The sequence below is a fragment of the Vanellus vanellus genome, assembly GCF_965231255.1.
Source record: "Vanellus vanellus genome assembly, chromosome: 20".
NCBI lineage: Eukaryota > Metazoa > Chordata > Aves > Charadriiformes > Charadriidae > Vanellus > Vanellus vanellus.
Window position 1 is genome coordinate 2,258,257 of NC_138925.1, and position 20,470 is coordinate 2,278,726.

A 20,470-nucleotide genomic window follows, 5' to 3' on the forward strand; every position below is an offset into this window, starting at 1 on the left:
ACGATAATATTTCTTTTTTGTATGTGAGAGCACTGGCAGGGATTTTTAGGTTCTGGCAAACCTGTGTACCCTCTCTGTATTTCTCCGGTCTTCCCACACAGCTCCTAAGCTGATACAACATTGTATTACACTTAATTAAATCTCCGCCATTGTCACGGAGCGTAAGAGGATCTATCTACCCCTATTCCCTTTCCCTGGCTGTCTCCTCTGAGGGCTTTGTAGGAGAATATTTGTAGAATGACTGTAAATTCCTGTGTGTAACTGGGCTGTGTTACGGAAACTGGATTTTCTGCATCAGGCAGAGGAGAGGGGAGGGCCTGTAGAGGAGCAAACACTCTGGCGTTTTGCTTTTTAAGTAAAATACCTGTGTGCTCTGGTCACTTTGCATGTCTGTGCACTCATCTGTCATTCCCTTTATGCCGTTGATAGCAGTGACTCCAGCAGCAGCTCGAGTGACGAGTCCCCAGCACGGTCAGTTCAGTCGACAGCCGTCCCAGCGCCCGCGTCCCAGCTGCTTCCGTCTCTGGAGAAAGATGAACCCCGGAAAAGTTTTGGGATCAAGGTTCAAAATCTTCCAGTGCGCTCAACAGGTAAATTCACTTGGGAAGGTGAAATAGGGAGGGGAAAGGAATAAGCAGCAGGTTAGGGACTGGTTAAATAATCTTTGTTGGGTCTTTGGCATGGCAGCTGCCTGCTTGCCTCGGAGGACAGGATTCTCTCTGTTTCTGCCTCGGTTCTTGTGTGACGGTGGGCAAATTGCTTCGTTAGTGACCGTCGGTGAGAAATCCTGCAGGTCCCGAGCTCGAGTCCCTGTCCTTGAGCACTTACAGCTGCTGGAGCTGATGCTTTGGATCAGTAATGTGGATTTCCCCAGGGAAAAACCTGAAACATCCCAATCTTTTCACTTAAAACTTGGACTGTATATCCTCGCCCTGCTTCAGTTTCTTTTTTTTAATACGAAAACTTCAGGGTTTTCTGTTGCTGTAAAACAGCCGTGAGCGTATTCGTAATGGCGTTGAATATTGCGCAGTAAATAATGCAAGAAACCACTTGCTGAGGAGTGCACACGATCGCTCTCTGTTCCCTGTGCTGATTGCGGGAGAGACCCCACAGAAAAAAACAGCATGGGATCATTTGTAAACCACTTGTAACGTAATTCATAGATACAAAGGCACTGGCTGAATTAAAATAATACATATTAACTTTGTGAGCAGCACCTCACAATGTTAATATTCTTTCTGTAGGTTTCATTTCTGTTCGCTTCCTTGAAGTGACACAACGCCAAGGGAAATACCCCACAGATCTCAGGCAGATTGTGTGGTCGTGAGTCAGATTTTGCCATATCTGCTGAATCTGCCTAGTTATCTTTCTGAATCGAGTGAACTGAATGCTGTATAACTTTGATCTCCGCTCCAGGTGCCTCATCCCAGCTTTGGAAAACTGCTCTACGCAGTGTCCATGTGGGATTATTAGTGAAGTAACACCGTTTATTTCTTCTTTGTCTTGAATTGGATGTCTCTTAGAAGTAATAACCATACGCTGCAAGCTTTAACGGTGTAAAACCTTGCGTGTGTAGTTTCTTGGGTTTAAAAATCAAGGCAAAGAGAAAGATCAGCCAGCAGCTTTTGGTAGTGGCAAAATTAACACCCAAAGTTAAAAAGGCGCTGTGAGCACTGAGATTCAGGTTAAACCGATTGAAGTCACATTTCAGAAAGAAGATCATATATCTTTGTCTTATGGTGCTATTAAATTGGTAAAAAATACAATTTTATAGTACTAATGTTTATTTGTTGGTTTAGATACAAGCCTTAAAGATGGACTTTTCCACGAATTCAAGAAATACGGAAAGGTGACATCGGTGCAGATTCACGGGGCTTCTGAGGAACGGTATGGACTGGTGTTCTTCCGACAGCAGGAGGACCAGGAAAAAGCACTAAATGCCTCAAAAGGAAAACTTTTCTTTGGCATGCAGATTGAAGTCACGGCGTGGATCGGACCAGGTGAGGTTCATGCCCTTCTTGAACCGGACACGTGAGTGCTCTGGGCAAGTTCACGGGCTGTTGTGAAGAGGCAGCACAGGAGTAGGAAGTGTTCAGAGTGCCTTTCTGCAGAAACATAATTTCAAGCAACTGGGAAATAGGCCAGAATAAATTCCAGAGCAAGAAGAGTGGATGCTCTTAGGTCAAACAGGGAGAGAGTTCCAGTCTGAAACCTCAGAGAAGGAAACCTGCCATCCTCTCAAACAGTGGGATCTGCTGGCTGCTGGAAGAAACAATCTCATCTTCCATGTCTCAGCGGAGCAGAAGCCAGTGGGTGGTGTAAGCGCAGCGCTGAGTCCTCACAGGCTTGGTTTTTCTGCTTTTAATTAAAACGGCTAACGATGGCTGCGTTTTTGAGGCTAAGGCAGCATAGCCTGAATGACCAACCAGTGAGAACTGCAGCTTTGAGGACGTGGTTGTCAGTCTGAACTCCGGTTTCTTGTTTAAAAATGGATTTGTGAAAACAAACTTATTGCATGTGCTGTTCCCCCCAAGTAGAGTGAAGCCTTACTTGAATTCATGGTACGCTTTAATATTTATTAAAAGAAAAAATTTCTAGAGAAGCAGTTGGCATGTGCAGCTACCTTTCACCTGAGGATGCTCAACGCTCGCCCAGTGGTGTGATGCAGAGATTTCAAATGCCATGTAAATAACACAATTCACAAGTGTAGTTGTACTGTGTATTTTTGTCAGAGACATCGGTTACTCTCGTTCAGATCGTATCTGCTCGTCAGGAAGTAGACTTGAACAAACAAATCGACGTGAACCGAAGCCACGAGAAAAACACCTCTGTGCATTACAAATTTCTTGCTCTCTTTTGCTTCTAGAAACAGAAAGTGAGAATGAATTTCGTCCTTTGGATGAAAGGATAGACGAGTTTCACCCAAAAGCAACAAGAACTCTCTTCATCGGCAACCTGGAGAAAACAACCACCTACCATGACCTTCGCAATATCTTTCAGCGCTTTGGTGGAATAGTGGTATGTGAATTCTCTGTATGATATCGGGCGTCATTGCCCATTCTTTCTCTACAGACCTGTAAAATGCTACGAGCAGCGGTAAATCATAGTGTTGATAACAGATAATACAGTCTTTATATAATAATCTGAGTCATTCATCTTACTAGAACGTACCTGGAAGCTTTTCCTTACGTTTTGAGTGAAATTTTGGCACACGTGTATTGAGGGGATAACATAGCAGCAGAAACAGTCCTAGGAGCATTTACCAGAAACGTGTCTTCTGCTAGCTCGGAGCGTGTGCGGAAAAGCCTAACTAGGTAGCTGGGACGTAAATACGCCTGGTGTTATTTTCATGTTGAGTCGGTACCACTCTGCGAAGTCTCAGTTCCCTGTCGGGTTCTGAAACGAGGGGTTTAGTTGCTGCGTGTGGAAGTGGCCATCAGCTATCACAGCATCCCCGACTGGTGAGGGTCGGAAGGGCCCTCTGGAGCTCCCCCAGTGCCACCCCCTGCCAGAGCAGGGGCACCTCCAGCAGTGGCACAGGACATGTCCAGGCGGGTTTGGAATGGCTCCAGAGTGGGAGACTCCCCCCCCCACTCTGGGCAGCCTCTGCCAGTGCTCTGCCGCCCTCAAAGTAAAGAAGTTCCTCCTCATGTTTAGATGGAACTGCCTATGGTCAAGTTTGTGCCCATTCCCTCTTGTCCTGTCACTGGGCACCACTGGAAAAAGACTTTTTCCCATCCCCCCGGCACCCTCCTGTTAAGGATTTATGAGCGTTGATAAGATGCCCCCTCAGTCTCTTCTCCAGACTAAAAAGACTCAGCTATCGTGGTCTGTGGCTTGGCAGTAGGGTGGAAGGGACGCTGAGCAGAAGGATTAGGGATGACATACTTAGGATTTGGGTTTTCAGCTGAGCAGGCATATCTGAACGAGACCAAGCAGCAGTCAGCCCCCTCTCCTCTCCTCATGCCACTTTCTATCAAGTCGTATCAATATTGCGTTTAAGAGAAATTTTCCAGAAAAGTAAAGTAACTCCCCACGGTCAGTTTAATTAATTGAATCTAAGCTTTGGCGCTGATAGTTTGTTTTATATTCTTGCTGTACAGTGTTCTCCTGGTAGTTGTGGCTGCTTATGAACGTGTTGTGCCTTATTCATTCCACTCTGAAATATTTTTGTAACCGTCGAGATATCAGTCACACATACCAGGAACCCCGTATGTACTCCCCCCCCCCCCAAAAGAAGGGGAGGCGTGCTTCCATATATGATGTGGACAAATACAAAATTTGCATTTTATGTTGTCTGGCAGCTCTTGTGCATCCAGCCTCCGCTCAATCCTTGACAACAACGCTGATTTATGAATTCACGCAGTGTCTGCGGCTTAAACCCTTTTCTAATGTTATACCAGCAGAGCTGTCCTGATAAAGATGCTTATCAGTAGTAGCGCGCTGCCTTCTAAATTGGCTTTTCTGTGAAATAGTGCTGTCCTGTCAACGTTATTAATCGGTCAGAATCCGGCAGCGGTGCTGCCTTGCACAATTTCCACGAAAACTTACAAGCTCAGGTGCAAAAGGGGCCAGCTTTATAACCTTTCCGGTGGATAATGAGCAAAGTAATGATATTTTATTTGCCTGTCAGAAGGAATTGCTTGCCCAGGGTGAGTGGTCAAGTACAATTTGCCATGGTTGCAATCGTGCTACTTCAGACTCTTGGAAACGTAGTCCTCTATTAGTATTCCACTTAAATCATTAGGCCAGGGCTATAGAAGTCTAATAGTTGTGTAAATCTCCCTGTTTACTTCTGTTTTCCCAGATAAAGAGCTCTTGGGTGAGACCGTATCAAACTGCTGCCTTGTCCCTAAATTTATTAACCATGAAATTAGTCTGTCTTGGATGTTGGGACGATGGTGCTTAAATTCGTGTGCTGGCGTTGGCGTGGAGCTCACAAAGGAAGCTGGTGCTATTTAAACAAATAAACCGAAACGCTCCACCTTCTATTTTCAGATCGGAATGAATCATAATATCATGAGTTTGTTCAGAGGCTTTCGGTACATTTGCCAGTGCTAGCGCTGAGCTTGAATGTTAACCAAATGTCAACTCCAAGCTTGCTGGGTTTTTTAAATCGATTAAAATCAGCCTTTATTAGGCTTTCGTAGCGTTCTCGTGACTTTTGAATGGGCCTGCGGTGGCTTGAGATCAAATACCAGCAGCGGTAGAAGTTGAGGATCTTTTTTGCCTTTGCCCTGTCAGTGCCAAGATGGTTCAAGAGACGAGTCCAGCCTCACTTTCTGTTTCTAGGAACAGGATGGATCATGTTTATTTGGAAAAGAAACCTTGCTTGCCTCCGGGCTCAGAAATGAGGATCGGAGCAGGTTGTTTTCTCTTGAGCCTTTGGGAGCCAAAATTAATCTGTGTTTCTTTGGTTCTCAGTTGTCTCTTTATGACATAATATTAACGAACTAAAGCGACCGTTTGTTGATCAGGTCAGGCTTACTTCTGCGGGGTTGAGTTCTAAATCTGCATTATGAAGAGCTTTCCCTGCGGCAGCAAGGATTTGGTTTTGCCATTGAGTGAGATACAGAGGAACAGTGAAGTTTTTTCTTCTAAGAGAGGATTTATACTAATTAAAGAGTCCTTGCTGTACCATGTGTGTCTCTCTCAAAAAAAGTTCACTTAGATCTAATTGATGCTGTCGAATGTCCTTTTTGGCCTGTTGCTCACTGCGGATTGTTTTGGTTTGCTTTTTTTTCCCCAGGATATCGACATTAAGAAAGTGAACGGGGTTCCTCAGTATGCATTCCTGCAGTACTGCGACATTGCAAGTGTGTGTAAAGCAATTAAGAAGATGGATGGGGAATATCTTGGAAATAACCGGCTCAAGGTAAAGAAATCCTCCCATGGACTGTATCCTTCTGCTTGTTACTTCCGTTTGCAGCAGCGTAGGATATTTTGCAGCAGCGTAGATTATGGAAGTAAGATGTTTTTTAATGCATAGGTCAGATTAGAGCGTGATGTTTTCAACCACCACCATAATTGGGATTAATTAGCATTTTTGTCGGCTGTCTCGGCAAGGAGCCCCAGGACTGAGTAGACTCGGAGACAGACGTTCCCCGGCCGTGAAGGTCCGTGCCTGGCGAGGCCGTGCGGGGAAGCTGTACCGGTACTGATGATAAACAGAGGCTGTCAGTCCCCAGAGCTGTCAACCTGTCACTTTTCAGAAGCATTCAAATTGTAGAAGAAACAAATGTTGTCAAACACTGCATTTGTTTAAGCATACAGAATTATTTTCATTAATTGCTATTTGATTTTTGTCTTGCTTGCACCTGTGCGAGATGCTAATTTTAGAAAATCGGTACAAATGACTCGCTTTCTTCAAATAACTCTTTAATTAGGCGTGCTCTGTGCAGTTAGTTTGACGCTTGTGAATTGTACTGATGGAAGTTTTGCCCTTTTGTGTTCAGCTGGGTTTTGGGAAGAGCATGCCTACAAACTGCGTGTGGTTAGATGGTCTTTCTACAAACGTTACGGATCAGTATTTAACTCGACATTTCTGCCGATACGGGCCTGTGGTAAAGGTAGGTGGGAGGCTTTGGCGTGTGGTTTGAAGTTGTTACTGTCTTCCTTTCTTCCCATCCTGTCCTTTCAACCCCGACTGTCCAGGGCTTTATAGCTCAGGTAGAAAAATTCTCTCTGGGGTGTAATTTGGCCGACAGGGCTCTGTAGCTTTGCATCCTGTTGATCCAATACGTAGAGCAGTCGCTTCTGGTGTTTTGGGAAAAAAAAAAATTAAAAAAAAGTATTTTGAATGAGCCGAGATAATGAGTATTGGAAACCATTTGTTGCTCTTGTGCAGTACAGTCTCTCCCCAACAAAATTGCTTTTGAAAAGCTAACATTGGAGGAACAGCAGTCTAATTACTTAGCTACACTCATGCATGCTAATGACATAATTAGACATAACTTTTTTTTTTCATCAGACCAAAAAACGACTTTTTAAAAGCCATTAGTGTAGTCACACTGACAGAAGTACATGAAAGAAGAATCACTGAAGGTGCAACATACCCATATGGCACGGTGGGAGTGTGGTACCTGCCCCGCTGTGGGTCGGTACGAGAGGTTTATCCACATGCTTAAACTTAAGCGTGTGAGTTGTCCCCTGTATTTCTGTTGGACACTGACGTGCTTAAAGTTAAGCAATGTGTGTAAATCTTCGCAGGATCAGGGTCTTGCCTCCTTAAAGGATTTTTGTGGGTTTGTGTTGCAGCTTTGTCATTCTTTGTTGTAGCTGTTGTTGCTTGAACACTTATGTTGCTAGAGGAAGCTAATATTTGGAAATTGGGCATTCAGCAACTGACGAGTGGTACTGCAGACTGTGATAACAAAACCTGTTTCCATTTGGGGATTAAATGTTCCCTTTACCTTTTTTCCCCCCTAAAACACATTGGAAATTTTTCAAAAACTAAAAGTAAACAAAGAGAAACGACAAAACTCAGTCACCAAAGACAAAGAAATTAAAAGTAAAATACAGAAAAACAAAATAAAGGCATAATATACCTCAAGCCACAATATCCACAATTCAAAGCAGTCCCGTGTCCTTTTATTGTCTCTTCATTACAATATGCCTCATCAGAAAAGCCTGGAAATTCACCTTGCTAAAAAATATTTCCTTACTGGTATCCTCATGACTTAGGATTTTGTTGGGACTGACATTAAGTCCTGTGGATGAGGCTCTTATTTGGTTTTTGTTTTGTTTTTTTGTTTTTTACAGGTGGTGTTTGACCGCTTAAAAGGCATGGCCCTGGTTCTCTACAATGAGATTGAATATGCACAAGCAGCTGTAAAAGAGACCAAGGGGAGGAAAATCGGTGGGAATAAAATTAAGGTGTGCAGAATGACCTCCAAAACAAACAAACAAACAAAAAAAAAAAGAGAAACAAATTGTATTTAGGCCTTACCCCTTAAATGCTGGCATTTGCAGACTGCCAGTCAAAAGGAATACTTAGCGGGACACGTATGTCCCAGACATTAAAGGCTGAAACTACTTTTTTTTTTCCATACTCGGCTTATCAAGCTGTTAGGGTGTCTTGAACCGTTACTTATAAAGCCTTTTCCAGTATTCTGCCGTTTGTTTCACTGAACTTGTCTCTCTAAGCTCCTGAGTGTTGGTGTCCGTGTTACTACCTCATTTACCCAAATCCACGGCAAGCTTTTGTCCGTTTTTCATGTTAGAAGAGTGAAATCTGAGGGCGTGAGTTCCTCCGGGATGACACATCTCTGCGTTTCGGCTGCTCCGTGCTGACGTCCAGGCTCTTGACCTGGCCGAGATGACCTGCGGTGGTTTGCACGCCGTAGTTGTGGGGTACAGCAACCCAGGCGTGCGGTCTGCTCTCGCCGTGGCAGCTCCTTCCTTGTAACAGATTAAAACCAAAAATAAATAAAAATTTAAACCGCTACTCTAAAAAAAAACAGATAGAAAGTACTTTTTCCTGGAGCAACGCTTAACATTTACAGGGATGTCTTGGATTTGGGTGAATGTGGTAATACCTGTTACGACTGTCCCATCAGTTCCGCTAACTGGGGACGTGAGGTGTCAGCCAACCCTCTGAATTATCTTCCTCCTCCTCCTTTCTTCTCTCCTAAAGAGTGGGTAATGATTTCGAGCATGATCTCTCATCTGATGTATTAACCTAGCAACTTCACACCCGTTGGGCTTAGGAGTTGGATGTACTGTAGTTTCTAAGCGTGGTGGTTGAATAAAAGTAGCCTTTATCTGCAATAAAATGTGTGGTCACTTAGAAATTTAATATCTCTGTTTGTGGGTCTTGCTACTTAACGACTTTGGAATAAGCAACACCCTAAATGAGTGTATGCTGTGGTTATACAAGTGTCTAGGCTGATAAAAAAAAAAAAGGAACTGGAGTAGTAAAAATACTGCATTACGTGGCATACACGTAGTTAAATCCATTCTCACCCTTAATTTTTTGCATCAGCTGTGCCATTAGCTTCTAAATATTGTCACCCGTGGCTAGAAAACATCAACTCTTCGAGTAGCTAGAGTAGGGCGCTGCAATTCGGGAGGCTTGGTTCCTTCCCTGTCCCTGCCCTTGCCTTTGTGTGTAACCCCGGGCCAACAACGTGGAGCCTGAACCAGATTAATTAATACTGACCTGCTAGAGCACTGCGTTGAGATAAAAGGGACTTTGGAACCTTAATTGGAATCGTAGTATTAGAAATGTCAATACCACGATAACGATGTGTATTTTTCCTGCTGGTTTACTGAACAGAAGCCCCTGGTCTTGCAGCTAGACCAAGAAACCCCAGTAAGGAGGGTGGTGTATAGCTCCACGCAGCTACACTGAGTTAAGAGAGAGATTTTTACTCCTGGGGGATGCGTAGGGCCGCTCCTGAGAAGCGTTTGATACTTTTTTGTTAAATATTATCATCCCCGTTTTCAGTCCTGCTCCCATCTTCAGGCTGCAGCAGACAGTGAAATGTTGTCAAAACGGGGTGTTTCTCTCGCTGAACGTGATTTACCCTTTGTTTTTCAGGTGGACTTCGCAAATCGAGAAAGTCAGTTGGCATTTTATCATTCCATGGAGAAAACGGGTCAAGATATCAGAGACTTTTATGAAATGCTGGCGGAAAGAAGGCACGTGTCAATATCTTTGTTACAGTCTTTTACTTTCCCAGTGTTCTCTTAAGTGCAAGTTAACCTTCTTCAGCCCGTAATTATTAAACAAACACTTGGTTTTGTTCCTCTCAACTTTATCCTTCTTTTTAAAGTTTTAACAACGTTTAGGGTATTTTTCATGTCTTTCACTTTTTCAGTGGTTTTTTTTTTGTTTTTTTTAAAACAAATTTAGGTGGTCAGACTTAAACTGCGCTGGTTAAAGCAGGCAGGACTATCACACGTCCAAAGTGTAGTCGGTTACTGAAATTCATACCCGGTGGAGTGTTTGGCGTGATCTATATATTTAGTATCCGGTTTCTGTGATGGGTCACCGGGACACAGTTGTGAGTCATTCGTCATTTTTTAGGAACGCAAGGAATTATCTGTAATGCCTTCCTGTACCCTCAAGAGAAATGTATATGTTAACGGGTGTATATATAGTCTGATAAACTACTGCTGCTCATCTGCTGAGCAGAGTAAAATTTGCTCTTCCACCGACCCCTTTTCAACAATTTAGCTTATTAACTTGATAAAATAATAAAACACAAGTGAGGCTGCAATTTATTTTAATTTTTTTTTTGCTCTTTGACGTGAAAAACACATTCTGTGTTGACGTCCTTCAACAGCAATTGTCATGAGGGTGTCTGCCCATTTCGCACACGCCGCAAAGGCTTGTGTTTGCCCTGCGTGGCCACTTAACCTCTGCGGGCCCTGGCTGAGAGCAGCCTGGCACAGAAGTACTTCGCATTTTGTGCCTTTTTTATTTTTTTCCTCCAGTGGCTGCGTTAACATCACCATTTTCATTACTAATCACTACTCTGAAGGCTGAAAAGGGAATAATTTTCTTTTTGTGTGGGTGCATTTTTAGTACTTTCAGAGGCTGGCTTAATTGTTAGGGCTCTGGTTTACTTATGAATAAGCCCAGCGTGACGCTGATTGTACCTGGGCGCTAGATAAATTCAGTGGTGTTTTTCGCAGCAAAATAGGTCGGTCTAACATATATATGCAAAATCGCCAGATTTAAAAGCGAAGAGGGTTTGGAAATTGGCAATAGGGATTTGCATAATGGAAAGAAATGTGTGCGTTCCCCAGTCCCCACCAGATGTTGTGATGTGCTTGCAAGCAGTCAGTAATCATTTCCTCTGAACTACACCAAATTCAAAAAAAGAGAAGTGCATTATCGGATGTCTTTGAACGCACAGGAGTCAGCTGGGCTTGTCTTCGCCATGAAATAATTCTGAGTAGAACACTGATTTCTGGAACAACATGAATCTTGGGTACACATTAGTCTTGTTTTCCCTTTACTGTCAGTATGCTCACGTAGTCATTGCAAGATACTTTGGAATAATGAATCACAGAGTGACTGAGCGAGCTCTGCAGTGAGTCTTGTAATTCTGCGTCTTCTGCTCCTCCTCCGAGCTCCTCTTGGCAGTTCAGTCTCTTGCAATGATCTGCACTAACCAGGTTCCCTTAGGTTGTAGTTGTAGCGAGTCTAAATAGGAACTAAAGGGAAAAAAAAAAAAAAAAAACCACAAAAAAAAACCCCAAACAAAACCCATGATTAATTTTTTTAACTTCACAGCTGCGTTTCGCAATGTCCCACTTTGCTTGCAGAATGAGGTTTTTGTCTTCCATGTTTTGTTTGTGGATTTTTTTTCAATTTTGTTCATTTCATAAAATGTGGAACCTGTCAGCTCTTAACCTAAGCTGGGAAGCCAAATACACGTATGTGAAATAGAGTGTGCAAAACGCTCTGTAATGGTGGAGAATCGGAGCACCAGCTCTATGCCACCCGTCTGCCAGAGACGCGTGTTCAGTGTTACAAACGGCTTATTTTTGCCATTCGGAGGTATTGAGATAATAACACTAATTGAGTGACTGACTTTGCCGAATGCTGCCCGTGAATTCACCTGCTCTCATAAACAACCTGATTTTTGTTATTGACTTGGTCTCTAAATAGGCAACGTCAGCATGTCACATGCAGCGAAAGAGCTAATTTGGGAATTAAATGATCACTTACAGGGTTTAGCATTTTTAAAGAAATCTTATTACCACTTTACTGCTTAGTAATGGAGAGGTTCCAGCTTTGAGTTTTGACTTGACTCATGTTTTCTGAGCTGGGTTTCGGGCTCGTGAGGTGGGGTGCTCTTCACTATGTCCGTGGGTGCCTACCTGCTACGTAGGTTTTAGCTTCGTTTAATGTGATATTTAAATTTGGCAAAATTGAAGCAGTGAGGGTGGTGAAAAGGTACTCGGCAGAGCTCTCACGAAATGGCCAATTAGCTGCGTATGGTATTTGATAAACTAATAAAGCATTTAATCCACTGCGCACAGATTCGTTGTTGTTAAATGCCTGTATGCAGCTGTGTACAGTTGCCTGGGTGGCGCGTGTAAAGAAATTACAACGTGATTCCCCCACATAGCAAAGACCGCGGTAACACCCTACGTTGGTTGAGAAGGAAAGTTAATCTCTTTATTCTTATATTTAGCAGAGATGAAAGAAGAGGATCTTACGAATATGCCCCTGATCGTACTTACTACGAGACTGTTCGGACGCCAGGGACGTATCCTGAAGATCCTCGGCGAGAATACCCAGCTCGAGGCAGAGAATTCTACGCGGAGTGGGATCCCTACCAAGGAGACTACTATGACCCGCGATATTACGACGACCCGCGCGAGTACAGGGATTACAGAGGCGATCCGTATGAGCAAGACATAAGGGAGTACAGTTACAGGCAACGGGAGAGGGAGAGGGAGAGGGAACGGTTTGAATCCGATCGGGACAGAGACCATGAACGGAGACCAATTGAACGGAGCCAGAGCCCGACGCACTCCAGGCGTCCACAGAGCCCTGGAGCGTCTCCCTCGCAATCGGAAAGGCTGCAGAGCGATTCGGAGAGGAGGATTTACAGCAGATCATCGGATCGCAGCGGCAGCTGCAGCTCTCTGTCTCCTCCACGATACGACAAGCTCGACAAAGCCCGCGTGGAACGCTACGCAAAAACCGAAAAACCAGAGAAAGAGCGTGCTTTCGACCAGGAGAGAGTCGACAAGGAGAAACGCTTGGTGAGAAAGGAAAAGCCGGAAAAACTAGAAAAGGAGAAACCGGATAAACAAAAACGAAAAGCAAAAATCCATTCGCCGAGCTCTCAGTCTTCTGAAACGGATCAAGAGAATGAGAGAGAGCCCAGCCCTGAAAAACTGAAGGGCAATAGTAAACAAAGTAAAGAGAGAGGGGACAAGGAAGGGACAGCTAAAAACCGCCTGGAACTAATGCCCTGTGTCGTGTTGACCCGAGTAAAAGAAAAGGAAGGGAAAGTTATTGATCAGCCCGCTTTGGAGAAACTGAGAGCAAAGCTTGATAATGACACGATGAAGTCCCCGCTTGTGGAACAAAAAACGCAGACATCTCAAGCTGAGCAAACCAAGTCTGATCAGTCTAAACTGGAACCTGTCAGAACCAAGGTACAAAAAGAGAAAGCCCTTGCCAGTCACGTAGAAGTGGTGGATAAGGAGGGAAAACTGAAACCCAAAAAGCACTTGAAGACAGAGCAAACTTCTGAGGGGGCCAACGCGGTAGATTTAGACAAGTTGGAGGCTCGTAAAAGACGTTTTGCCGACGCAAATCTGAAGCCTGACAGGCAAAAACTGGAAGTAAAAAGAAGCAGCCAGGATGAGGAAGATGCGCGCGTGGTTTTGAAAAAGCAGCTTGATGCAACGGCTTCGTCTAGAGAACCGACGGTGTTAAGGGAAGGAGAATTGGAGAGAAAACCCCTGAGGAAGGAGATGCTTAAAAGGGAATCTAAAAAACTCAAACTGGAAAGACTCATGCCTGTTACTAGTCCTAAAGAAATTCAGGAGACTCTTAATGTTGGTGGGATTGGCATGCGTCCCACCCTAGATCTGCAGGCAAGGCTGATGGAGACAACCGATGAACCAGTGGAAGTTCAGGAACTCTCTTCTAAAAAATTGAACCCAGTAAAACCCCAGCATAAACAGGTACAGCTACTAGATGACCAAGGAACAGAGAGAGAGGACGCGAGGAAGAATTACTCTGGTCTTCCTGAAGACACACCTGACCATAAACTTGGCCAAGAGAAACCTCAGTCAACTGATACAGAGGAGAAAATTGGCATCGACATTGACCACACGCAAAGCTACAGGAAACAAATGGAGCAAAGTCGCAGGTTAAAACAGCAGCTGGAAATGGAGATTGCAAAATCTGAGAAGTTCGGCAGTCCAAAGAAAGATGTGGATGAATATGAAAGACGGAGCTTGGTCCACGAGGTGGGAAAACCTCCGCAAGATGTCACCGATGACTCTCCACCAAGTAAAAGGAAAAAGACTGACCAGTTTGACTTTGAAATTAGCACTAAAAGAGAGAGAAACTACAGAAGTTCTCGTCAGGTGAGTGAGGACTCTGAAAGGACATCCTGTTCCCCTAGTATCAGACACTTCCCTTTCCATGAAGATGACGACACGCTCGATTCTCCAAGGCTAATGCCGTTAAAGGAAACCAAAGAGTCACCTAAAATAGAAGAGAAGGGTCTTTCGTACTCCAACATGACCGTGAGGGAGGACTCGCTGAAATTTAATCCTTACGATTCCAGCAGAAGGGAGCAGATGGCAGAAATGGCTAAAATAAAACTGTCCGTGCTGAGTTCTGAAGATGACTCGAGTAGGTGGGAAACACAAGTGAAGCAGGAGCCTGGTAGAGTTGATATCAGCTTTCCAAGCAGCATCGTCAAAAGAGACAGCATACGCAAGCGGTCTGTCCGAGACCTGGAACCGGGGGAGGTGCCTTCAGATTCGGATGATGACGGTGAAAACAAGCCCCACTCCCCAAAAGCCTCGTCCTTGTTAGAGAGTTCCAGGTTGTCTTTTTTATTAAGGGACAGAGAAGAGAAGTTACGTGAAAGAGAGGAAAGACTGTCGAGTTCCTTAGAAAGAAACAAATTTTACTCTTTCGCGTTGGACAAGACAATCACACCAGACACAAAGGCCTTGCTTGAAAGAGCCAAATCACTCTCTTCGTCCAGAGAAGAAAACTGGTCCTTTCTAGATTGGGATTCAAGGTTTGCTAGTTTTAGAAACAATAAAGACAAAGAGAAGGTTGACTCGGCTCCGAGGCCTATTCCGTCTTGGTATATGAAAAAGAAAAAAATCAGGACCGATTCAGAAGGTGGAAAACTTGATGATAAGAAAGAAGATCATAAAGAAGAGGAACAAGAGAGACAGGAACTGTTTGCTTCTCGGTTTTTGCATAGTTCAATCTTTGAACAGGACTCCAAGCGCCTGCAGCATTTAGAGAGAAAAGACGATGATCTCGACTTCATTTCTGGTAGATTGTACGGGAGACAGTCTTCGTCTGATGGGACTAATAGTGCAGCTGATTTGGTGCAAGAACCGGTGGTTCTCTTCCATAGCAGATTTATTGAACTGACGCGAATGCAGCAGAAAGAAAAGGAGAAAGATCAGAAACCAAAAGAAGTGGAAAAACAGGAAGATAAAGAAAACCGACCGAAAACACCAGAAACGGTTCCTGATAGTAAAGAACCAGAACATAAAACTTCCTCAGTAGTGGGTCCCTCTTCGGTCGCTGTCCTACCACAGGAACCAGCGCCGGTCGCTTCCGAGAAGGTAGCGAATGAGAAGGTAGTGGTGGAAACAACTTCTGTAAAAGAAGAAAAACCGTCTGAACCTGTTCCTACAGCAGAGGAACAAAAACCTTTTCCTGAACTTGCTCCTTCTGTCAAAATCGAACCGCCTGAGCAAACTGAACCCCCGCCAGTTGTAGAAGCTAGTAAAGAAGTTGTTGCTACAGCCCTGGCACCGGAGGAAGACGCTGTGGCAACAGAGCATCCTTCATACTTGGACACCAAGCCTCCTACTCCCGGAGCTTCATTTCCCCAAGCGGACACCAGTGTAGATCCAGAACCTGAAGCTGCCCAGTTGATTCCACCACCTCCCAAGCTAGTTCAGAAATCCGATGAGGCTGCTGAGCCTAAAGAAGAAAATCCTCCTCCTTCTGCCAACGCTGATGCTAGCGCGAGTCAAAAGGTGGAGGTGGCTGCTGAGGTCCTGCCGCCCGTTTCCGACAACGATATGGAAGTTGAACCCCCAGTTGTGGTAAAAGACAAAAAATCCTACAAGAGTAAACGCTCCAAGACTCCCGTGCAGTCGGCTGCAGCTAACATCACGGAAAAGCCCGTCACGAGGAAGAGTGAAAGAATTGACCGTGAAAAACTCAAAAGGTCGAGCTCTCCTCGTGGAGAGACGCAGAAGCTTTCTGAGTTGAAAGTGGAGGCGGAGAAGGTTTCGAGGAATGCTGCTAAATCCCCTAGCTCCGCTGCAGAGCCAGAAAACGTGGAGCCAAGCTTGCCAATAGGCCGGACTAGGCGCAGAAACGTAAGGTCAGTCTACGCTACCACAGGGGACAATGAAGGCCCATCTCCGGTGAAGGACTCCGTGGAGGTCACTAGATCCACCAGGAAGAGAGGGGAAAAGGAACCGCAGGAAACGGTGACGACTGTTCCTACCACCCCAAGGAGAGGAAGACCTCCGAAAACCCGTCGTAAGCCGGAGGAGGACATCTCTCCAATAAAGACGGAACCGGTGCAGCAAGAGGCGGAGGAGGCTGAACCTAAAGATGCGGTGGACGCTCCTAAGCCTGCAGAAGGTTGGAGGTCTCCTAGATCTCAGAAGCTAACACACAGTCACTCATCAGCTGCTACCAGCCAACAGGGGAAGAAAGGGAAGAACGAACCGAAAGCCGATACCTCAGCTGAATCTGAAGATGCTGCTGAAAGAAGCAGTCAGGAATCGAGCGTCGGTGACAACACCAACAAAGCAAAAGCCACGGAGAAAGAGCCGGCGGTGAGTGAGCAGAAACGCGATAGGAAAGAACTGGATACGGAGAAAAGCCAGCTAGAAATCCCCACGGTTGAGATCATTGAGAAGAAGCCGGTGCCAGAAAAGGTTACGAAATCCAAAAGGGGAAGGTATAAAAATACCAAAACTGTCGTCGATAAAGCATCTGTGTGTCTCAAAAATGTAGAAATACGCCTCAACGTGGATGAAGTCAAGGGCGCCTTGCGGCCAACGGATGAGGAGGCAGAGCCGGTGGCAGTGTCGCCGGCCAAAATGAAGAGCCCCCCAAAAGAGGACATCTTGCCACCCCATTTTGCTAAGAATGAGGTAGAAGATTCATTCCCAGAAATGGAAAAAGAGGTGATACGGGAACCAAAGCAGTCCCCCGAAGCTGCCCAGTTAGCAAAACAGATCGAACTTGAGCAGGCTGTGGAGAATATTGCAAAACTCACCGAAACTCCTCCGTCAATTGCTGCCTACAAAGAGCCAACAGCAGACGTGCCCGAAGTTCGTCAGGAGGAGGAAGGAGATAAACCAGCGCATCAGGCCAGTGAAACAGAGCTGGCAGCGGCCATCGGTTCCATCATCAATGATATTTCTGGGGAGACGGAAAGCTTTCCGGCACCCCCGACGTATCCTGCTGAATCGGAAGCTGAAATCCCCGCAGAGCCCTTGGTGTTACCGTCGCCTCGGGAGGAGATGGAGCCCGAGACTGATCAGGCAGTGAATAACATCCTGGAAACTGAGGCTGCCGTCGAGCCCACGGTTCAGCCGGTTCCCAGCTCTGCCCCGTCGGTGGTGGAGACGGAGAGCAAGGAGGCCGAAGTCAGCTTCAGCGAATCTTCCAACTCTGCGCAAGAGGCCGAGACCTTGCAGGAGGCTGAAGTTGCTCGGAAGGAAAAGGGCCGTCAGAAAACCACCCGGCAGAGACGCAAAAGGAGCACGGGCAGAAAGGGCGATGCCACTGAAGTCAATGCCTTCGAGCCGGAGAGGGTGCAGAGCAAGTCGCCCCCTGCCAATGAAGTAAAGACGAAGCCCGAAGAAGCCTCCAAGGAGGAAAAACAAACTAAAACTGTAGCTCAGGCGTCCATGGAGCCAAGCGCTTCCGATGCCAGCAAGGCTGTAGCTGCTGATGTGGTCGTGCACGAAGCTGTCACCGAGAGCAGCGCCTCTCCGAAAGCACTGGCTCCGACTCCTCTGGACCTACCCGCGCCACCGGTTCCTCTCGACGAGGGGAGTCAGAGCGGGTTCAAGATACGGTCGCCCGTGGAGAACGCCCCCATCACGCCGCCGAGCGCCCTGAATGCAGCCCTTCCCACCGTCCCTTCGGCAGCGGTGGCAGCCAAGCTGCCCACCCCGGTGCCCACCGCCATCGTCCCCCTTCACTCCGGCGCTGCCAAGGTGCCGGAGTGGATAGTAAGGCACGAAGAACCCCGTGCTCGTTCCACGCCCCCACCTGCTCTCCCACCGGACACGAAGGCATCGGACATCGATACAAACTCCAGCACTTTGAGGAAGATACTCATGGAGCCCAAGTATGTCTCGGCGACGAGCATAACCTCCACGCATGTGACAACAACGCACGCAGAGCCGGTGAGTGCACCTCGTTTGGAGGAAGCACCCCTCCACCCTGCGGTGGAAGCCATAAAGCCGGTTTCGGAGGAGAAGCCGGCAGTTCCCGTCACCAACGCTTTGGACCCACCGGTGGCTGAAGCACCAGTGTTCAGTGAGAAGGAAAAGATCAGTACTGTGATTGCTCCCAAAGCCACTTCTGTTATAAGCAGGATGCCCCACAGCGTGGATCTGGAGGAGGCTCCCAGGATCACCCTGGTGAAACAAGCTCCCCAAACCCAGACGTGTCTCGTCAACGCCCCCTCGCCGAAATTTAAGCAGAGGTCAAGCACGAATGACAACAGTAGGTTTCATCCGGGATCGATGTCTATTATCGAGGAGAGGCCTGTAGAGACTGGGTCCAGTCCGGGGCTGCGGGTGAACACCTCGGAAGGTGTTGTGCTTCTGAGTTACTCGGGGCAGAAGACAGAAGGTCCTCAGCGAATAAGTGCCAAGATCAGCCAGATTCCCCCAGCCAGCGCTGTCGATATAGAGTTTCAGCAGTCTGTATCCAAGTCTCAGATTAAACAGGAACCTATCACGCCGTCTCAACCGACGCCGAAGGGCTCCCAGACCTCAGCGGGCTACGGGACTGTTTCCACCCATTCTTCTTTGGTACTAGGAACACAAGCTTACAATACGTCGCCCGTCATCTCCTCCGTTAAACAAGAGCGCACTGCGCTGGAGAAGTCCGACTCGTCCCACCTTTCTGTCCAGACTCCAGCGTCTCAGCCCGGTAAAGTCCTCACTCAGACTGTAAACACTCCACCCGTACTCGTCCACAACCAGATGGTTGTGAACAAAAAACTGTCCGATCCGGCTGCTCTGAAAGTGGAGACCAAGACTCTGCAACCCTCCAACTTGAGTCCTGGAGTCAGTCCTCACCACCCTTCCCTCTCTGGGAAAATGCATTCGGAAGCAAACCATGTCAGCTCAGGACCCAGCACCCCAACCGACCGGGCCATTTCCCACTTGGGGGTCACCAAACAGGAGCCGCACTCGCCGCGTACTAGTGGGCACTCGCCGTCGCCGTTCCCCCGGGCTTGTCATCCTGGCAGTACCTCGTCTCCGGCTTTATCCAGCAGTACCCCGGTCATGCTGGCGCCGGGAATTCCCGTTCCTCAGTACATATCCAGCATGCATCCTGAGCAATCTGTTATCATGCCCCCTCACAGCGTAACGCAGACTGTGTCCCTCGGCCATCTGTCCCAAGGCGAGGTGAGGATGAACACCCCTCCTCTCTCCGGCATCCCTTACGGCATCCGCCCGGAAGCGCTCCATTCACCCAGAGCTGCTCTGCAACCCCAAATAGAGATCAAACCTCAGCGATCCAGCACGCCCCAGCCGGCTCCGATACGAGACATAGTCATGCCTCCTCTCTCTTCTCAGCACGCCCCCGAGGAGGAGATGCATTACCACCACACCACGGTGTGCAGGGGGCCAGCCCCCGTGCAGTCCGACGTGCTGGTGATGCAGCCGGATTACCGCATGCACCCCACGAGCATCCGGCTCGACCAGTACAACGTCCCTCGGGACGTGCGGATGATCATGCACCCGCACATGGCTGCTGTGGGCGAGCACCACTCGGAAACCAGACAATCCCGAACGCCTGAAGGGGCTGTGAAAACTCCCCCCGTCAGTAAGACCCCGCAACCTGGAAAAGAAACTCCAAAATCCTCCGAAGGCAAAATGGCACACTCTCCTCACAGCGAGCCGCGGCTCCTCAGTGTCCCCTCCAGCAGCCAGCTGCCTGGACTGCCTTTGACGCAGCCGGTGGTGGTACCACACGGGGTACAGATCATGCACCCCGCGGGGAGCTCCTTTCACGATTATCGGTCTGTGTATGGCGACATGAGGAATTACCATACGGCGGCGCAGCTCGGGCATCCTCAGTTCCCGGGCGCCTCGCCGATTGGGTTGCCTTCCCGGAGCATGACCCCATCTCAGGTGAGAAATAAAACCCTTTCTTCTCCTTCTACCTTGAAATCTGGAGCGCTTTGAGCTGATTACAGCCCCAGTGTGGCTTCGTGTGGCCGCAGGAGCTGAGTTCAGCTCTCTGTGATTAGTCTCCAAGCCAACTTCAGTTCGTAGCACAAGAGGAGCTTTTTTTGTTTGGGAAAAGAGGTTTGAATGCTGCTTAGGGAGAAGATAAAAAAAAAACCACCAACATTTTCTTAACTTCTCTAGGACTCGAGCCTACCTACAGGTTTCTAGACGTAGAGGTGTCGGGGGGAGAATTGTCAGCACCGAGGTGGCGTGCAGGTCCTTGGATGGACGGCATGGCTGAGGATGGGCTTGGGACAGGATTCGGGGGATGCGGTTTCGG

General features: G+C 47.1%; 1 protein-coding gene across 1 annotated transcript in view; it reads left to right on the top strand.

The window, feature by feature from the left end:
- SPEN (spen family transcriptional repressor) overlaps positions 1-20,470 on the top strand; it is a 69,502-nt gene that overhangs the window by 44,235 nt on the left and 4,797 nt on the right. The window contains 8 exon segments of the mRNA XM_082493588.1: positions 430-590; positions 1,800-2,000; positions 2,867-3,018; positions 5,750-5,875; positions 6,456-6,569; positions 7,762-7,875; positions 9,542-9,642; positions 12,153-20,091. Coding sequence (XP_082349714.1) covers positions 430-590; positions 1,800-2,000; positions 2,867-3,018; positions 5,750-5,875; positions 6,456-6,569; positions 7,762-7,875; positions 9,542-9,642; positions 12,153-20,091 — 8,908 coding nt within the window.